The following is a 20,830-nucleotide window of genomic DNA, read 5'->3' on the forward strand; positions in this document are numbered from 1 at the left end:
CATTTGTACTACAATTGTCACAACATTAGATGAAAAAGGAAATAATCAACTACATAATATATAGAAACTTGAATTTCTTACAGAAGGTCTCCAAGAATGTGTACACACTGTATATATTATTGAATCGTCTACACATCTTTGAATACAGAATTGAATAAAAGAAGAATTTTACAATTTATTTTAAGTCAAAATCAATTACCAACGATTTTAGTACCATTAAGTATGTGTTAGCAAGTGTGTATCTCCAATTGTTTCTTCCTATACATAAAAAAAATAAAGGAATTAATATATCTTCGGTTAACAATGAAAACGAAACCACTTCTCGGCCTCCTTCACCGTAATTGTAATGTACATTTGTACATGTATCAGCTTCATTTAAGGATCTTCTACCTCGAGCAAATTCTTCATGACTGCATCCGAAGCATTTCTTAGGAATTCTGACCAATCCCTAAAAAAAAAAAAAGAAGAAGAAGGAATTAAAACATGCATGTGAAGTATTTATTAAATGATTAAAAAGAACAATCAAAGTTTTCAGTAAAAAATAAAAAATGATATAGAAATGTACCCTCTTGACGTGTCAAAGGTAAGTCCAACCGTGTATTTAGCTTCCTCAAGTGCCCAGGTGAATCTTTGGAGCTCTTTGGCTGGACAAATTCCATAGTCCTTAACCCGAAGCTGGGAGGGTTTGACATCACAAAAGATAGGTATAACCCTTTTCTTGGATTCCATGATGAGAGCCAACTCATGGAGACAAAAGTAGGACTCACAATACCTAGGAGAGAACACGGCGACACCTAGCTTGGAATTTAGAATGGCTTTGTCAATTTTGTCAAACAACTTGTCCCCAGGTTTCATGTTTTGGCTATCCAAGAAAGGCTTAAGCCCCATCCCGGAAAGGTGGTTGTAGAGCAACCCGGCAACGGTTCTCTTGGTATCGATCCCTCGGTGATTTATGAACACGTCGCATGAACGTGATATTGTTCTGGTTTGGCTCTTAGGAAGGGAATGAAGGATTTTACTGGAAATGAAACTCTTGATCAAAGCTGGTGAACGCTGCATGGCTCCTTCAAGAAGCTAAGCTTAAAAAAAATTAAAATTAAAATGGTAATTTGTATCTGTAAATGTTTATAAAAAAAGAAACAAAGTTTCTATTCTGTTTTTAATTCCTTTTGTTTGAAGCTGTAAGATATGGGAGCTATACGGGTTTATATAAGTTTTTAAGACCTTTTGATTAATGACCGGAGGAGTTTGATTTTCAAGGGAGAATTCTAAATTTAGGTGTGACTTGGAAGAAACTTGCGTGGTACTTCGTTTGACAGGACACATCAAAATAAGTAAACATTTTGAATATATTGACGCTCTAGGTTTATGTGGAACTGCTTAAACCTTCAAACACGTTAATTATGTTATTAGCCTTGGGAAACCGCTGAAATGGTCACGTATATGCTTTTTGCATGGTTTATTTTAATAGGACAATTGGTGGGTAAGTACCTTTCAGGACGGGGCTTTGCGGCGAGATTTTAATATATTGTTTACTATATATATAAATATATATATATATATATAATATTTTTTAAGAAAATTTTAACTTATGATGTCCGCTCTCGATGATAATTCTTTATTATCAAATCAAGACACTAATTGATTTTTAGTATAGGCAGATATTAAACCTCAAATTTCTATTCAACCATAATAGATTTTACCAATTGAGCTAACTGGAACCCACAATATATTGTTTACTTAATTAATTTTGATACCCTTTAATTAATTAGTTTATGCTATTGATTATTACACCCTTATTACTGTATATTCTCTATACACATTACCTATTTCATGTATGTTAAATGTGACCATGCTAAAAAACAAAATGTGAATAACATGAGTGAAATTATATATATATATATATATATATATATATAATGTGCATAGAGTGTACACCAGTAAACATGTTATATTTTCCATTAGTTTATGTGCATTTATAATATCTTTTTAATTTATTGTTATTTTGCTAAGCTAGTGGAGCTGTAAAAGTACTCAAATCAGAAAAATGGAAAATGGTAAGTTGTAACTTTGTTGAGAAATTACGAAAATATTACTTGGCATGGGTTCCGGTAAAAGATTTTAATTAGGGGGAAGGGCACAAAATAGTCAGGGCATGCATATATGGCTAGTTTCCGTTGAGCAGATGACGAGAGTAAAAAATCTTAATTATTTTTCTTATGAAACTCATAAATTAAATGTACGTGGAAGACTGGTAACACGCCACACTAAAAAAAATAGTTCTATATTTGCTTTTTTTTTTTCTTAGCAGTTTTGAAAACCGCCACTATGGGAGACTTAAAACAGGGCATTTAGAAACTACCGCAATATGCTAACCTATTACAATAGCTTAAAGCCGACCCTTTTTAAACTGCTGCAATAGATAACCTACTGTGACACTTTAAGAAACTGCTACAATAGGTGGAACTATTACAACATTTTAAAACAACCACTATAAGTTTGAAATTAATATATATATATTTTTTTTGGGTTTATTTTAAATGACCTATTAAGGCGATTTTAAAACTGCTATTATAGGTTTACTCATATTGAAGACCTATTACGAAGGTTTTAAAACTGCTTTTATAGGTTTGAAACTCTTTTCTTTTTTTTCTTTTTTCTTTTTTGTATTATAAATTGCCTATTATGGGTTTCATCATATTGAGGACCTATTGCAACAGTTTGTAAAGCTGTTGCTATAGGTTTGAAATTAATATTTTTACTTTTATTATTATTATTATTATTATTGTAATTTAATTGACCTATTACGGCAGTTTTAGAACTATCGCTCTAGGTTTGCTTATATTGAAGATCTATGATGACAGTTTTAAAACTGCCACTATAGGTTTGAAATTAATATTTTTACTTTTATTATTATTATTTTTTTGTAATTTAAATGACCTATTAGGGCAGTTTTAAAACCGATTTAGGATTTTTTTTTTTTTTTTTTTTTTTTGGTATAAGACCTATTACAACAGTTTTAAAACCGTTGTAATAGGTAATAAAGTGGGGGATGAAAAGACCTATTACAGCAGTTTTTAAAACCACCATAATAAGTAATAACATGTATCATTAAAATCGGGGATGACAAGACTTTGCCACAATAGCAGACTTATTACGGTGGTTTTAAAACTACCGCAATAAGTCTTAATTTCTGCCACAATAGGTGCTCCTAAATATTTTCGGGCTTCCCACTAAAATTTCAGCCTCCACACCGCCGATCTCTAGCCTACTTGGCGCCGTCGTCCACCCTCCACGCCGCCGATCTCCCTTTTCTTCTATTCCCCTTAGTCTCACCTCACACATTCACTCTCTCCCCTAAAATCGGCCCAATTTGTCCCTTCTCTCCACTCTAATGCCACCACTACCACCCTTGCCAACCTCCGTGGCCGTCCTCGGTCTCCTCCCCTCTCTTAGCCACCTCACATACATGCTTGTGGTATTTTTCTGCACCTTTATTTTTGAAACAAAATGATGCAATCTAATAATTCCTTTTCTATTTTGTTGCTTTTAGCTCTAGTTGTAACTTAATGGTTGTGATTTTGTGTTTCATAAGGTTTGTACTTGTTGGGTTTTGATCAGTTGTGGTGAACGTAGCTTGGCTGTGATTTATGCTTGTCCTAATTGCTGAATATACTTGAATAGATGCAAACATGGGATTTTGTGGTTATGGGTTTCGTTAATTTGTTGGTTGGTTGTTGTTCTCAATATACCTGATTTAGTGATTTTGAAAATGTGGTGATTTATAATCAATTAATTAAATTAAATTCATAAAATGGCTAAAGTGGGTGGAATAGAGGTAGAGCCAAATATATTGGAATTTTGATCGAAATAGAAAAGAGAGGTTAGTTTGGGCTTCTAGTTTACTCGTTTTATATAAAACACTTAATCTGAATATATATATATATATATATATATATTATGTGCTTAACCTGTATTAAAACATAACTAATAATTAAAGGTATTAGTTCCCTATAAAAAAAAACTTCTTAGAATATATATTTTGTAAATCACACCCATAAGAAGATGAATTTTGGGGCTTATAATTTAACCAAATGGGCTCTTTTGTGTGATCTTGAGGAAATATTTCCCATTTCTTTCCTCCAATATTTTTGCATTATGGGAACTTGGAAAAAGAAGGTTTTGATCCCTTCTTTCTGTAATTTGCTTTTTAATGTTCTTAAATAATTTAAATTTACACAGCAAAAAATAAAATAAAAAAAAATAAAAAAAATGGTCATCATGAACTCTTTTTGTTTGATGCTCCTATGAGTTAGACAACCTTAAATTATTTAGGTCATGGTTGATAATGAATGGACCACCTTGAAAGTAGACCGAGGGGTAAAGGAAACTTATTACGAAAAAGGGTTTGATATGATTTTTATTTTGCCTTATTGATATGAATGTTATATTGATGAGAAATCTTAGGCATTGATTTCTTTGTTTGGTGATGCCTTAATCAAGATAACTTTTTATCTATTGATGAGAATTATACTACTTTAACTATTAAAGAGAATACTATAGCAACAGCTATCAATAGAAAGCAAATGATCAATTCCTAAAAGTCTATGAGATTTTCAATTTGCAGGAGAATTTAATCTCCCCTAAATATTGATCAATAAAATCTTACTTGCAGTTGTGGGTTTTATTTGTTAATTGTTATTATTATTATTATTATTATTATTATTATTATTTTGGCAACATAAGTAAAATGTCAACTGTAATATATTGTGTATTGTGACTTGTGTATATTTGGATAAAATAGGTTAAGTTTCATTGATGATTATTATTGAGTTGGCTTGATAAATTCTTTGTAAATTATGCTTAGCTTTTGAAGGATAAGCAGCATCAACTTGTGGTAAGTTAGGGGTTCTTATAGGCGGCCAGTAAAGTTCTAAATGGTAAGTAAATTATGCTTCATAATATCATACTATTCTATAATGAATGCTTAAAATTTCTACTGTGGTGGACTGTTTATTTGGAGCAAGCAGGTGGCTTGCAATAAGGTGGTGTACATTGATTTTGGGAGTGTTGCTTGTGTATTGTGTTTTGTGTATATTTGGATAAAATAGGTTGAGTTTCATTGATGATTATTATTGTGTAGACTTAGTTTGAGATTGTGTAATTTTTTATCCTTAATGAATGTAGTTTTGATCTTTTCAAATTATGTCTTGTTCTTGTAGCAGAAGAATCATCCTGAAAATTCTTTTGAATTTTGGCGATGAAGTTTTCCATAAATTCATTTTAACATGAGTGTGTACTTTGGTCATTTTTTACCAAGAATTGAGGAAGTTGTGGAGCTCATAAGAGACAAACAAGTGAAAAATTTCAGGTATTTTCTCTTGTCCTACTTCCCTTGAATGCTTGTTGCATGCCAAGTGTTTGGTAAATTACCTCTATGAGTTATGAGATTGGATTACTTGACTTTTGGTTGTGATAATTTTTATATGAGGTTATGGGTTGCATTCATAGTTGTTAATATATGCTAACATATGTAACTTTAAGGTTTATCTATACACTATCTAATATTAAGTATTCTTTTTTTTCTAAAACACTTAAACAACTATAGCTGGAGGTATTTTTATTTTCTTCCGCAACTCTAAATTTATTCTTACATTTGGTATCAGAGTCATCTTTCATGTGATGTTGTTATTAGAATATGTATATAATGTATTCAATTGGCAATGGATTAGTCTTATTGTGTTATTTAGTAACTTTGTTGTTAAATATTTAGGTTGGTGATGATGCGAGTGACCATTCTCCTACTACGCAAAATTAATCATGAATCATCAGAGGAATCTCATTCGGAAATATGCCGCTTGTGGGGTTTTTTTTTTTTTTTTTTTTCCTTTCCCGAATTGAGGACTATTTAATTTATCTGTATTAAATAGTTACCTTTTTAGGGCAAAAACACTACTATAGCCCCAGTTTTTTGTAGTGCCAATTGTTATGTATGTTACACCTGAACTCTAGGGCTTATGAGTTGTGATAAAGGAAGCAAGAGTTGAAAAAATTGTCATTTGTCTAATTTTTTAAAATTGATTAGGAATGATGAATTTAGACCATTTCAAGCAATTGAGCCCAAATTTCACCCAAATTTCAACTAAAAAGTCACCTTTCTCTTTCAACTAACTATTTTTCTAGTACACATTTTAACAAACCATTTATTTTTTCTCTATTTCATTTAATTATTCTTTTCTTATTTTTTTTCTTTAATATTTTTAGATTCTTGTCAATGCTGGATTTTGACAGTCAACCCTCCTAACAAACATTTGAAGGTTTTTATGGTGAGACACATGTGATGTATGTGATTCATGTGGACACTTAGGTAATGTGTGTGCGTTATTAAATCATTTTATTATTTCTCCAATTTTTTAGGAGTCATCACTAACCATTGGTTTTTAAGGTGTGATTAATCACTTATGCCAAATTTATTTTTTTCTTAATTAACTAAACGATACCCTAAGGTTTCCTGAGCTAAAATGATAGGCAAATGTCTTGAACCAAAGAGACGGACTCGAGAGTTTTATTATGTGTAGGGAAGATGTTAGATACCCTACGATACCTATCCTAAGATAGTAGCTTGTTTTGATATTATCCATATTTTCTATAACTTGAAATCTAACTCACAAATTTGGCAATTGGAATTAAAGAGTATCACATGAAGGCTGCAAAGTACATACACTTGTATCATACAAGAGTGTAAAAAAATACAAATAGACATGCTTAAGTCACAAAATAATTTGGAAAGAGTGATTGCACACAAATAGTCATACTTAATTAAGTCACAAAATCATTTGGAAAGAGAGATTGCATATTAAAATGTAAATGGGCTTATTAAATAATTTCAAAAATATTACATTATTAATAAATAAGAATATTTTTTCTTTTCTTTTGTTCATAAATTTGGTGGTGTTCTTTTGGTAGTGTTCTTTGATTGTAATGTGTGGGTATTCTTGGTCTCTAGCTGTGGTGGTTCATTAGGGAAAATGTGAAATTGGGGAAGGATTAATTGAGTGAAATATTATATATATATTTGGAATGAGAAAAAAAATATTTAAATAAAATTAATAGAGTATTGAAATTGATTTGATTGCTCATGAATAATGGATTAGCTAAACTAACAAATGTGAGGTTTTTAGATCAAATTGAGCCTATCGTGATTACTCTACCCTCTGCTTGTGCCCTTGATCTTGATTCTTGACCCGCTACCTATACCACCTCTAAGTGGTTAGGTATTTGATGATGTAATCCTTTAATTTGAAGCACCACCAAGTGGGACCATAGTAACTTCTCTCTCAACCACAATATATAGTTTCAACCAAATTTATAAGATTCAAGTCGAGGCCAAAGGGCACAATGGGTTTCACATACGGATTTTGGTTGATTGGAAGAGGTTTGGGGAATGGATTCAATATGGTTTCCAATGAGTTTTGGACATGGTGGTGGTTATGAGTTCAAATTTTCTATCTCATTTTTCCTATCCCACTCTACGCTTCACAAATAAAAAATTGCCAAGTGTCTACCTACTTAATTAAATGCTAATTTTCTGTCTTCTCTTATTTTAGTTTTTTAAAATAAAAACCAAGACATTCCCACCGGTTACTGCCACTGGTCCACCACCACCAACTAGCGCCGATGCCAATACAAGTCTACAACAACCATCTATCAATGCCTCAGTTGTTTTCAAATCCATGACTAGGTACAGGTATAGAGAAATTGCATTGTCCTTTCATCAACTAGCATCTATTCATCGAATCCACCAACCAATGGTCTATTTTGGTAGATTGATAAAGCATATTAGAAAACAAAAAAACTTATATCAAGTGGCTCTGTGGCTGTGATTTTCATTTGGTATTTAACATAAATTGCGTTGGGTATATATTTTGATATTATTATCTTAGGAATTTAGGATCTTGCATTTTCTTTTGAAATAGAAGGGGACTGATTCATGATATGGTAGTACACATGAGTCCATTTGGTTCGATTTTAAGAAGAATTTCATAACAAAACAAACATCGACCCCTTGAGAATACTTAAGTTGAACAGACATCCAACATATTTGAAAAATTGTACGGCATATCGGAACATAAACATAACTGGCAGTGGATGGTCGTTGATGAAGTGGCAACGGTGCTAGTTGGTGGTGGTGGACTAGTGGTGGTGGCTAGTGGGGATGTGTTGGTTTTTATTTTATTTATTTTAGGAAACTGAAATAAAAGACGAAGAAAATTAGTATTTAATTAAGTGGATGTACACTTGGCAATTTTTTATTTGAGAAGCATATAATAGGATAGAAAAAGTAAGATAGAAGATTTGAACTCGGTGGTTATAAGATAGTTGTATTTGGGCTTTAAGCATGGTTGGACTACGAGGTTTTTTTTTTCATTTTTTTTTTTTTTAAATAAATAGGAGAGAGGGATTTAATCACATATTCTCCTCATAAAGAAGGTTAAGCTACAATACTATTGGCCGGATTGAGTTAACTATAGTTTTGGTGAGCTGTTTGTTTAGTTACATTAGAAGCTTTGACTAGTTTGTTGGACATGTACTTATTACTCCCTTAATGACAATTATTATTATTATTATTATTATTATTATTATTCATTTAAAAAAAGGGGGTTAAATTTGAAATCCGGTTAATTGTGGAATCAAGAAAAGAAAACAAGCAAAGAAACCTATATATACAATGGGCTGTAATAAATACCACTTAAGTGATCAAAGTAACTGTTTGATAGTGATAGCAATAATGGTATTTAGATATATGAACGAGGTTTGGTTTTCCGGCGAAAAGAAAAGGAGTTCCTATTTATAATGAACCATGGAGTATCTGCAATTCCTAAAAATTTGTAGTAGCTATAGTTTATTTAAAAGTAAAGATTAATTGTAATTAATGCTTTTCCATCATCGCCTACTAAATTGTTTTTTTTTTTAATATATTATTTTATTGTGAGATAGTATAAAATTATAAATGAAGTATGAATTCCAGGCAATATCGTCAACGGAAACGTGCTTTTGACCTGGAAATTAAACATCTAAATAGTAGCCTATGGTGGGGACTGCTTTTTTTTTTTTTTTGGAAACTAGTAGCCTATGGTGGGGACTGCTTTATTTTCACACTATCAATATATTCATGCGTTCTTCCATCAGGGGACAATTTTGAGGTCACTTTTCTTCGTTATTTCGTTTGTATTTTTTTTGTTGGCCTGGCCAACTATGAAAAATATAAGACGAGTGTTGGCTAAGTACGCGTTAATTTCGTTTCAATTGCAATGAAATTTAAGCATTGTTTTTAACTGTTTACGATAAATATAGAAAAGGTATGATCAAGGACGGAACTACCCTTGGACTAGGGGCAATGACCCCACTAAATTTAAAAAAAAAAATTATTTATATATGCATACTAATTTTAGCAATTTTGTTCTATAAAATTACATTTTATTTCCCTTTAACAATATCATTGATTCTTTTAAAAGTAATGCTATACTCACAAACTTTTTTATAACATTTTTTAAACTATTTTGGTAGCAAATTCTTATTAGTTCGCATATAGGCACACTAATCACATCTTTTTTTTACTTACTAGTAACCACTTATCACATCAGTAATTTATAAAAAACTTAAAACTCTAACATTTTCCTCATTTTAGTGACCATAAAAAAAATTTATAGATCTAAAATCTAAAACAAAATATACAAGCCCAAAAAAAAAAAAAAAAAAAAGACGCTCAACAACAAAAATTACCAGTAAAATTTAAAAAAAAAAAAAAAAAACACTAAACTCAATTAACTAATTTTTCCAAAATAAATAACACTGCCCTTTAAAAAAGTTCTAAACAAAAATAATTTTGTTCTTACCCACAAAAAAAAAAAAAAAAAAAAAAAAAATCCTTAGCAACTAAGTAGCAAAATCAGAGAGTGAAACTGCTGCACACAACCAACAGTAAAACTGCTCCTCCTAATTCAAAGTTTTGGCTCCATCCCCAGGTATGATCTATAATCATGATCACGTACTTACACCCTCATGCAATATGCCACAAGGAAAACTTAAATAGGAGTGTAGGTTTTTATTTTTTTAATTGTTTTTTGATATACTATATTCTACTCCTTGCCAATGAGACACTCTAGAAATCTCATAGACCAATAGTACAACGGATTGAACTTGAAACTTCTCATATCAATGTGCCTACCACCCGGGTACCCTATGGAGATTTGTATAGAATACAAATATACTTATAATCTAATGATCTCTTTATATAGTGTATGGTCTGCTCAATACAGTATAAGTCGTAAGCCACGGTTTTAAATAATTTTTTTCATATTTAAATATTACTTAAATAATAGTTAGTTAATGTGGTATATTATAAACTTTTTTATTATTTAAAATTCATTAATCATTCTTATTTTCTAATTGACTAATTCTCTTAATAATGATTGAGGTGGATTCCTATTAATCCATAATATTTTGGGTTATCTTAGAAGTGGACAAAAAAAATGCACAACTCACATATAAATTTGTAAATAATAAATCACATTTTTTTGCAAAAATAAAAAAATAAAAATCACTTATTGCCCTCATACGTACAAGTTGGTCTGAGTCAGGTATGTGCTCAACTTGGACTTGACTCAATCACTTCGAGTGGGGAGAACGGAACCTTTCATCAAGTCTCTACAATTGGTGGATGTTGGTATAACAACAAGAGAGTAGATCTAGCTGAATTTGCTGGCATCTTGCTAGATTTGACCGAAATCACATGTAATGAGAGAGATCGATCGGATTAGTTAGAATCGAGTTTTCTTGGAATGATTTGTCACTCAACCTGGAAGCTGTCAGATTTTTTTCAGAGTCAACCGCCACCAACCATCGCATCGAGTAGGTCAATCGAATCTTAGTTCAGGCCTAATCAAATTTGTCGGTTTAGCGGGTTTCGGTCAAATATGGACAACCTTAATTTGAAAGTTTTTCTCTAATAAGGGGCCTAGGCCATGGCCTAAGTGATTTAGATCTAGGGCCAGCCCTAATATGGTGAAAATAAAGAGAATGAATAAAATTTGTGTTGTGTTTACTGTTTAATGTATACTTATTTTCTCTATGTTTGATCATTGAGTGGTCGAACAAGATTCAAAATAATATTGAAATTTTGCAACATAACATGGTACAACAAAGGTAATCGTAGCCCATTTTCCAGTTGACTCTAGGTTAGGTGAAGCATTGAAGGTGGGGTCTTTCATCGTTACAACACAATTAATTGCTGAATGAACAACACAATTTAACTGGGGCATACATAAGGTTTCCTAAAATATTGATATGAGTTTTTTAATGATATTAACCCATGGAGGAGTAAAAGTGCTGCCATCTATCAGATATATAAAATAAGGATTCTTAACCAGTGTCCCAAGAGTACTCGTTAGCATTTCCCATAATAAAATAAAATCCCATTTTGTGAAAAAGTAATTATTAATAACTCTGAAGTATGGTTAACATGATACTTCAAGTCAATAAATAAAAGTTACTTAATAAAATAACATGATAATCTCAAAATTTCATGTAAAACAATTAATTTTGCATTGGGATTTGTTTTTATTGTTGTGGCGTATCATTTATATAATTGAATTCAATTAAGAAACATGATACAATATTTTTCTCTTAAAAAAAAAAAGATATGATTATTTAAGGAACTATATTAATTTGAAATTAACTTGAGTTAAGTCACAGTTTAGCCAAAAATAAAAAGGTTCTCTCCCTGTCGTGGAGCTCTCTCTCTCGTGCTACACAAGTATCTCCCTCCCTTGACCTAGGTCTAAGGGTATTTGTTTTCCTTTCATTATTTCTTGCTCTTAACACTATGGCTGATGATGTTACAAATGGATTGGGTAATATGAAGTTAACATGTAAACCGAAGGCCTTGGAGAGTTGTAGTTTGAGTCTTATTGGGAAATTCTTAACATGTAAACCGTTTAACAAATGAGCGGCAAAGAATACTTTGAAAAGGGCATGGGGATTGGAAAATAGTTTGCAGATTATTGAGGTGGGTCAGAATCTTTCCCAATTACAATTTCAATCAGAGTTTGATATGGCTTGAATTCTACAAGATGGCCTGTGGTCCTTTGATAATCAGTTGTTGTTGCTTCAAAGGTGACAAAAATGGATGATTGTGGGGAACATAAAATTGGAGCATGCTTCTCTCTGGATTCAAATATGGGGTGCACTATTTGATATGGTTTCCCCTTATGTAGCAAAGGAAGTTTGTAATCGACCTGGTAAAGTTGAGGAAGTAGAATGGAAGTGAAGGCAAGATGATCTTAACTTTTTATGTGAGTTAAAGTTGCTTTGCCAATTGTGAAGCCCCTATGAAGAGGAGGTTTTATTGCTGGTTCAGATGGTGTTCGTACTTGGGTGTCATTTAAGTATGAAAGTTTACCTTTGTTTTGCCATTATTGTGGTCTGTTAAGGCATGATGTGAAGCACTGTGCATCACATTTTGCTATTATTCAAAATGGAGGTGAGGTTGATTATCAATATGGGGATTCTTTAAGAGCTATAGGAGGGCGTCCATGCTCTTTTTCACCAAGAAACACAAATGAAAGTGCTGGTGCTGCGAGGGAGCAAACGTTAGGGGAGTCTACCAATTACAGTCTGATATAGAAGACATCACCGGCAGCGGGGTTGGAGAGTACAAACCCTAGTAAGCCGATTGAAGTTGGCTCCAAGATTCTAGGGGATTTGCCTATATTCCAAGAAGGTGATAATGTGGACAAGGAAGGAAAATCTTACGTATAGGAAGGAAATTCTCCGAGGATGGTAATAGGTTCGGATTTTAAGGGTGCTGATGTGGAGCAGACAAGAGAGATGGTTGTGCAGCCATCTGGATTGGAATTAAATGATGGGGCAAAGGGTAAGCCTGCTAAAGGGGTGCTTGGGTTTGAGTGTAATAGAATGGATCAAGGAGCGAATAAGGCTGTGTCTAGTAATTTAAAGCCCAAATCCACTTGGACCAGGATTAACTGAATAGATTTTGGGCTTGGAGGGTTGTCCAAGGCTTTGTTGTTACCAACCTGTGGGAAAAGAAGCATTGAGTCTAATTTGGAGGAAGAGCAGCATGAGAATATTGATATTAGGGAGGCTAAGCGTGGAAAGGTGGGGGATGGAGATGATGTTGAAAATATTATATCGGTGGAGGTGGAGAGCCACCCTTGCCGAGAGCAATGAGGATCCTAAGTTGGAACTGTTAAGGACTTAGGAACCCTTGGATAGGACGTTGCCTTCATAAATTAGTGAGGGAGTAAACTCCTATGGTGTGTTTTCTTATGGAGACACGGTTGGATACAGAGGGTTTTAATAATCTTTATGGGAATTTACCTTTCCAGAATTAAATAATTGTTAAACACCCGGACCTGGTGGAGGGTTAGCTTTTTTATGGAAGGATGATATAAAGTTAGAGGTAATTAACTATACTGCAAATCATGTCTTAGTGAAGGTAACAGAAGAAGTTGGCCTTGCATGGTTCATGACAGGTTTCTATGGTTGGCTGGAGACACAACGAAAATTTAAGTCTTGGAAGCTGTTGGAACATTTGAAGACTTATGTGGAGGGTCCATGGTTATGTTTTGGAGATTTTAATGCTATTCTCCATTCCTTGGAAAAGCAAAGCACAAGACAGCCACATTTTTCTCAGATTAATGCATTTAGGGAGGCTTTGGAGAGTTGTCAATTGGAAGATCTAGGTTACAAAGGATAACCTTTTACTTGGACTAACAAGAGACCCGATGATGCAAATACTAAGTTGAGACTTGATAGAGCTGTCGCAACGAAGGGGTGGATTGAAAACTTTCAGGTCAGCAATGTAGTGCATCTTCTTTCTCATGCTTCGGATCAAATTCCTATTGCTATCCAGGTTCAAAAGTTTAGATAGAAACATAGTAGAGTTGATCGGGGTTTCAAGTTTGAAGAGAGCTGGTTTTTATGGGATGAATGTGAGGCACAAATTCAGCAAGCATGGAGCTTGGCAGGCAGTAAGGAAGTGGGTTTGGCAGTTGTGCATGCAAAAATAAGGGCTTGTGGTGATGATTTGAAGGTGTGGGAAGACACAAGGACTAAACCCGAGGAGGAAGAGACTAAATCTCTTCAGAACCAGCTTGATAGAATTAATAAAGCTAACATTACTGACGAGAGTAAGGTGGAGTATTTGGAGATCAGTAAAAAGTTGGATGATCTTTTGTTAAAATAGGAGATTTATTGAGCATAACGATCTAGGGTTGCATGGTTGAAACATAGGGATAGAAATACTAAATTTTTCCATTCAAAAGCATCACAAAGGTGAAGACAAAATTATATTAATAGATTCGTGAATCCACAGGAGCATTGGGTGGAAGAGGTGGAGGATATAGCCAGAGTTGCAGTTGATTATTTTGATAATCTATTTTGTGCAGGTTCATGCAATCAAATGGAGGAATGCTTAAGCACAATCTCAGCCAAAGTAACTCCAGACATGTAGGATATGCTTTCTAGGGATTTTACTGTTGATGAAATCAAGGAAGCTATATTCCAGATGGGACCGACAAAGGCACCTGGACGTGATGGTATGAATGCCTTATTTTATCAAAATTATGGCATATTATGGGTGGTGAGTGGTGATGTAGTGAATGTTGTGTTAGATTTTTTGAATGATGGAGTTATGTTACCTGATTTAAATCATACCAATATTGTGCTCATCCCTAAAGTGAAGAATCCAGAGGAACTATAATTAATATTTACACTTAAATAAATATAGGTGTTTAAAAAAAAGGGGTTTGACTTACTTCTAGTACTTTTTTAATTGGAGTCTCCTTTTGTTTTAATGAGAAACTACCACATCACTCGCTAACTAAATAAAATGTAGAGATTAAAACCTACTACTACTTGCCATTGTTATTTAAAATAGAATGAGATGTCTAGTTAAAAAAAGTATAAGAGGTAAACCAAACCCTTAAAAAAAAAAAAAAAAAAAGACATTATATTGCAATAAATTCATCAGGTTCCTTATAGCATTCACACCAAAGGTGTGATAAATGCTAAAAACTATTTTTAGCAATAAAACCACTAAAAAAGTCCCTACATCAATGATGCTAAACTTAAAATTTTATAGCACCTTGCTAAGTAAGATGCTACTACTAACACCTTAACTGTAGCAACCTGCTATTCCTTTTTTATTATTTTTTATTCCCCTTCTCTCTCTCTCCTCTCAGATCTCACACTCTTTTCTCTCTCTCAAATTTCTCTCCGTCACTCTCTCCCTCTTAGCCACATCTCTCCTTCAAAACTTGACCCACATCTCTCTCTCTTAGCCACTTTTTCTTAACCACAAACTCCATCAAGTCACCACTTCCATCAACCCGCCCACATATGGTGAGATTGTTGAATCTAGAAACCTAATCGACAGGATCTAGAAACCCAAATCGACCCACATCTGTCTCTTTGATTTTCAACGGTGGTTTGATCTCTGATTGGCTTTTTTTTTGTTTTTCTTTTTCCGATTGTTATTAGTGATGCGGTTGTGGGTTTGGGTTTGAGATTTGGTTGTGATTTTGGTCGTTGGGGGTTGAGGTTATGGGCGGTGGTGATAATGGCAATGGTTGTTGTGGCTATGGTGGTGGTTGAGGGGGGTTTGTGGTTTGGGGGTTTGGGTGGTTGGTTTTTTTTTTTTTTTTTTTTTTTTTTTTTTTTTTTTCCGATGGTAGTGGTTGTTGGTGGCTAGTAGTGGGTGTGTGGATGTGGGTTTTTCTGGGTTGAGAAGAAATAGGTGAGTTTGTTGGTTGGGTTGCTTCAGAGAAGAGAAGCACAGATAGTGGGTTGTTTTTCTTTTTCTTTTTCCGGTTGTTGGAGGTGATGAGGTTGTGGGTTTGTGATTTGGTTGTGATTTTGGTGGTTGGGGGTTGTGGTTGTGGGTGGTGGTGTTAGTGGTAGTTGTTGTAGTTGTGGTGGCTGTTGGCTGGTTGTTTTTGTTTTTGCTTTTGTTTTGGGTGGTTGGCTTGGCAGTGGCTAGGGGTGGGTGTGGTTGTGGGTCTGCTTGGATTGAGAAGTGGTGGGGTTGCCTTAGAGAAAGAGAGACAAGGTGGAGGTGATGGTGTAATTTTTTTTTTTCTTTTGCTGTGGTTTGTGGTGGTGAGTGGAGGCGACGGTGGGTTGTTGTTGGTTGTGGCATGGGTAGTAGTTTTGTGGTGGTTGTGGTATGGGTGGTGGGTTGAGAGAGAGAGAGAGAGAGAGAGAGAGAGAGAATAAAAAATAATAAAGAAAAAATATTTAAATGAAGTGGTAAAAAAAAAAAAAAAAGTTTTGATGCGAGAAATATTGTAAAGGGATGTGTTTTATTTTTTATTTTTGATAAGATAAAGTGAAGGGATGTGTTAAATGTTATGAAATTAGTATTATAGATACTAGCTGCCATTTTCAAGATGCCCCAATCTCACCAAGTTTGAATATGTTAAAAGAATCTCTCTCTCTGTCTCTCTCTACACTCCAATAGCATCAAGCCACAAGCAAAATGGTTATTCACTTATTCTAGGGTTTTAGCATCACTTTCTAAGAAGAATTTTATATGGCAGATTATGAATAGTTGTTTATCACATTCACATGGGCCTACATTTATTTTTTCTTCATCACTTACAATTTTTCATTTAGACCATTGTTGCCAAAAGTTTTTTTTATTTTATTTTTTAAACGTGTTACTAGAATTTTTTTTATATTTGTTAAAAAAAATATTGAGAAAAAATCTTGATGTGCCACGTGAGATATCTCTATGCAGATGACATCAAAGTATTACAATTAAAATATAATATATAAAGCACAAAAATTTGAGTATGGTTGAACAAAAACAAATTTGTTATACCAAAAAAGAAATGCATAGAAACCAAAATCTTCCGGTCTCTAGTCATAAAAAATTTTAAGTTTATTTTATATATGTTGTAAAGAGAAACGAGTTTAGATTCAGTCCACGTTCAATATGCATTGAGCGTATCATTCAAAATCCATGATGCGAAATAAATATGTTATGTCCACAATATTTTCATAATAAATCGTACGTGATTAGCTGTTTTTGGCTCTAATTTGAACTTACCACTGAAATTACTTTTTTACCCTATCAATAATAATTTATAACAATTTACCATATAAAATTTATTGTAAAAATATTGTAGTCATGTCATTTTCCAAAAACTAGTCAAAATTTCTCTGGACATATATATCAAAATGAAATCGTCCCTTCTGGAGCAAAGTTGGCACAAAATGGGTTGGACTTAACGCGCTTGCTTTCAGATGTCGGTCAACCCACATTGTACCTTGAACAGGCCTTGATACTCCTCTTCTTCTTTATTTTATTTTATTTTATTTTATTTCTGCCTCATAGCAAGCCCAATTCTCAACCAAATAATTAATACTTTTTTGGATAGGAAAAATACTTGTATAGAGATAATGAGTGGCATTTTTGTGTGTGTATAATTTGATAGTTACAACAATAAAAGAGGAGGATTTGAGCCCAAATATTTCTTGATTTACTAATAAAGGAGAGCAAATAATACCAAGGAACTATAAGACTGACCATTTTCATGTTAATTTTCTTTTTACTTTTTTTTTTTTAATAGGAGCCCAGGAGGGCCATTTGGCCATGGCTCCTTAAACTTTTTGAAATTCTATAAATTTTTCTTTACATCCAATGACCTTTCTTTTCGTAAAATATGTGGATGACCCCAAAACATGTATCTATTATGTATATAACAATTTAATTTATAATTATATAAAATTTTTTTCCTTTAATTTGGCCCTTCAATTTCATAATTTTTTTTATCTACCTTGCCTGAAGTGAGATCAGAACACACATGAACCCCTAAACGAAAACAGGAAAGAATTTCCTTCAATTGAATCCTTTAATTCTCTTACATATTTGGTTTTTATTTTTTATTTTTTTGAAGAACTATTTTTAGTTATGTAGATACCATATTTTGTCTGCCCTCAATTTGTGTGCCGAACCCTGAAAATTTCAAAAATATTAACTTTGTTTCATTTGGCCATGGAAATATCTAGCTTTAAGTGGCGCAACCTGTTCAGGCAATGGGGCACTCGAAGTGCCATTTTAGGTCAAATTGACTAAAATGCCCTTGGTCAACCTTGATCGAAAGTAAAAGTTGGTCAAAAACATCCCAAACACAACATTTTTCTTGTTTCTACATCAAACCCAAGCTACTCGGTGATTTTCGTCTACTTTGACCAAGTTTGATCTAAATTTGACTCCCAAGGTCCCAAAAACTCTATTTTTGATCCGACCGTCAGAACGGATTGGGCTAGCGTCATTGCAAAGATAATTGAATTCATTTTCCAACGACTATTCATGGGTCGGAATTGGAGTTAAAACGGTTGAGATAACCTGAAAACCGTGCAAAGCGCGTTAGCTCGCTTCTCGATGCCATAACCTTTGATTCTACTATTGGAATATCAATATCTTTAATGTTTTGGAAACTAGATATCCATATCTTTCCAGGGATACCAAGATCAGCTCAATTAGAGTTTGGGAAGACCTTTAAATATGCATCTGAAGTCAAACCTAGGAAGAAGTCGAGATTGTTGATGTCAGCATCAAACTCGACGGCCATTAAATGGCTGCGGGAAGCCGAACAGTCAATAAATGTCTATAAATATCCCCAGACCCCCCTCTGATAAAAAAAAAAAAAAAAAGGATTTTGGGCAATTTGGAGCACTTTTCTAAGTAGATTCTCTCTCTTTTCCTTTCTAAATTCTCTCCTAAACACATCCAAAAACCTTTGATTTCTCTCTTTTCTTAACAATCAAGAGGTAGTGTTCTTACACTCTTTTTCTTCTCCTTGGTCTTACGATCTTGGATTTGTGGTTTTAAGGGTGTAGATGTAGCTTTTTAGTTACTATCTAGACCCTTTGCTTTATCTTGCTTTATAACATGTTTTATTGCTTTCCTTAGTATATCTCTTGCTTTATCTTACTTCCTAGCATGTTATATGGCTTTCCTAGCACGTCTCCTTACTTTTTGTCATGTTTTATCATTTTGATGATGTTGGCCTAGCCTTCTTGGGCTAGGATATGTCTAAATACTATGTTTGTGCTTAGATCCCTATGCCTAGGTGCTTTTTACCATGTCTATGCTTAGATCTATATATTTATGTGCTTTTTACCATGCTTATGCTTAGATCTATATGTTGGTGTGCTCCTTGCCATGTTTATGTGTCTAAATCTACATGTTAGTTGCTATGCCAAGTGCTTCTGTAGCCCTTTCTGTCTCTTGTTATATCTCTTTCTTATGTTTCGGCCCTTTAAGTAGGGTGTAGATCTAGATCTTGTGGTCTAGGCCTACATCCATATATCAAGGCCTGTATTAAAAGGTTTGGATCATTTCCTTTATGCATGTGTGTGCTTTCTTGCTTCTACGCTTTATATCCATGTTTGCCTACCTAGATCTAGGTTTTGCTATGCTTGGTGCCCTTCGTGGGCTTGTGCTTGTTGGTCTTTGGGGCCATTTTCTTGTGTGTGGTTGTATCCGTCCTATTTATGGCTTGTTTGGGTGTAACCACTTGTGAGAAAACATCCTTGTGATGTTGGTTTTCTTTATGCATACCCTTTCTTTGCTTTGTGTGACGTTTTGCTTGCCTTGCTTGCTTTGTACCACTCGTTTGGCTTTCTTTGCTTCTTTACATTTTTGCATGCTTGCCTACATGTTCATGCATGAGTCCTTACTTGCTTGTGTCATCAATCCTAATTCCTACTATCTCGTGTGAGTTCACACCCGTCTTTGATACACAAGACCCGAGTCCCTTGTAGGAATTTTCTTTGATGGCATGTGTGTCGTCCATACTCCAATCTTATGGAACTATGGACACTTGATCCAAACCTATATTTGTACTCCTAGGACACTCCCTTTTTTTCTGATAACATGTTTGTTTGCCCCTTCATGTGCTTAACATGTTTGTTGGCCCCTGTTTGGCCCTCTTTGCTAGCGTGCCTCTTTGCATGCTCGCCTTTGCTTGTCTGCTAACTGCTTTCTTTGTTTGTTGCGTGTACATGCTTGGAGAGAGGGTGCAACTTCCTAGGCGTGAGCAACAAGGGTAAGGATGCAAGCAAGAAGACGCAAGCCCAAAAAGGACAATCTTTAGTAGATTAGGAGGCCTAGCCTCCTTGATTGGTTTTTTCTCTCCCTCTCTCTTAGCCTTTCCCTAGAATCATGTATTAGGGTTCCCTCTCCATGTATACTTTATCTTTCCTACACTTTGCTTGGGCCACGTTCTGTGGGTATGACAATGTTTATTTTATATTTCCTGTACCTTGTTGGGCCATACCCTTGGAACATTGGCAATGTCTACTTTACTTTCCTGCTTTGTGTGATAGCATTGTGCATGATGTATGTATATATATATATATATATATATATGCCTCTATGTGGGTGATCATGCACTTTGTATGGACTCTCATGGCTATGTGAGTGACCTTCTCTAGTCATGAGTGCTTTTAATCTTGTAGTGTGGGTATTTGCTCAAGGCAATTGCTGTAGGTGCATGCTCATGCTATATTGTATGCATGATTATTGTGGTGTGATTGTCTTGATCCATGTCATCTGAGTGACATCAGTTTCCTCGTGTATGCGTCATGCATTAATGCTTGATGCTTTGAAGGGCTTCGGCTCATCCTAGCACGAGCATGTTGGCACGCGCCGTATACATAGGCATGAAACCCTGCCGGTTGTGAAACTCTGCCGGATTTTCGTCGCGCAAATGGGGCACCTCCATTGTTGTATTCTCAT

The 20,830-nt window shown here is 34.1% G+C and overlaps 1 protein-coding gene across 1 annotated transcript; it reads right to left on the reverse strand.

Annotated features, from left to right (window-relative positions):
- Positions 1-207: 207 nt before the first annotated feature.
- On the reverse strand, positions 208-1,059 carry LOC126728169 (TIR-only protein-like). Its single transcript, XM_050434036.1, has 2 exons — positions 566-1,059; positions 208-448 (listed from the first exon to the last, which is right to left on the reverse strand). The coding sequence occupies exons 1-2, from the start codon at positions 1,057-1,059 to the stop codon at positions 376-378; spliced, it is 567 nt and encodes a 188-aa protein (XP_050289993.1). The 3' UTR covers positions 208-375.
- Positions 1,060-20,830: the final 19,771 nt, after the last annotated feature.

Source organism: Quercus robur, chromosome 5 (assembly GCF_932294415.1).
Source record: "Quercus robur chromosome 5, dhQueRobu3.1, whole genome shotgun sequence".
Taxonomy (NCBI): Eukaryota; Viridiplantae; Streptophyta; class Magnoliopsida; order Fagales; family Fagaceae; genus Quercus; species Quercus robur.

Excerpts from the sequence above, each read along its gene's own strand:
- LOC126728169 (XM_050434036.1), bottom strand. The coding sequence starts at position 1,059 with ATGCAGCGTTCACCAGCTTTGATCAAGAGTTTCATTTCCAGTAAAATC. Across the intron at positions 449-565 it reads ACCTTTGACACGTCAAGAGG|GGATTGGTCAGAATTCCTAA; the intron begins GTACATTTCTAT and ends TTTTTTTTTTAG.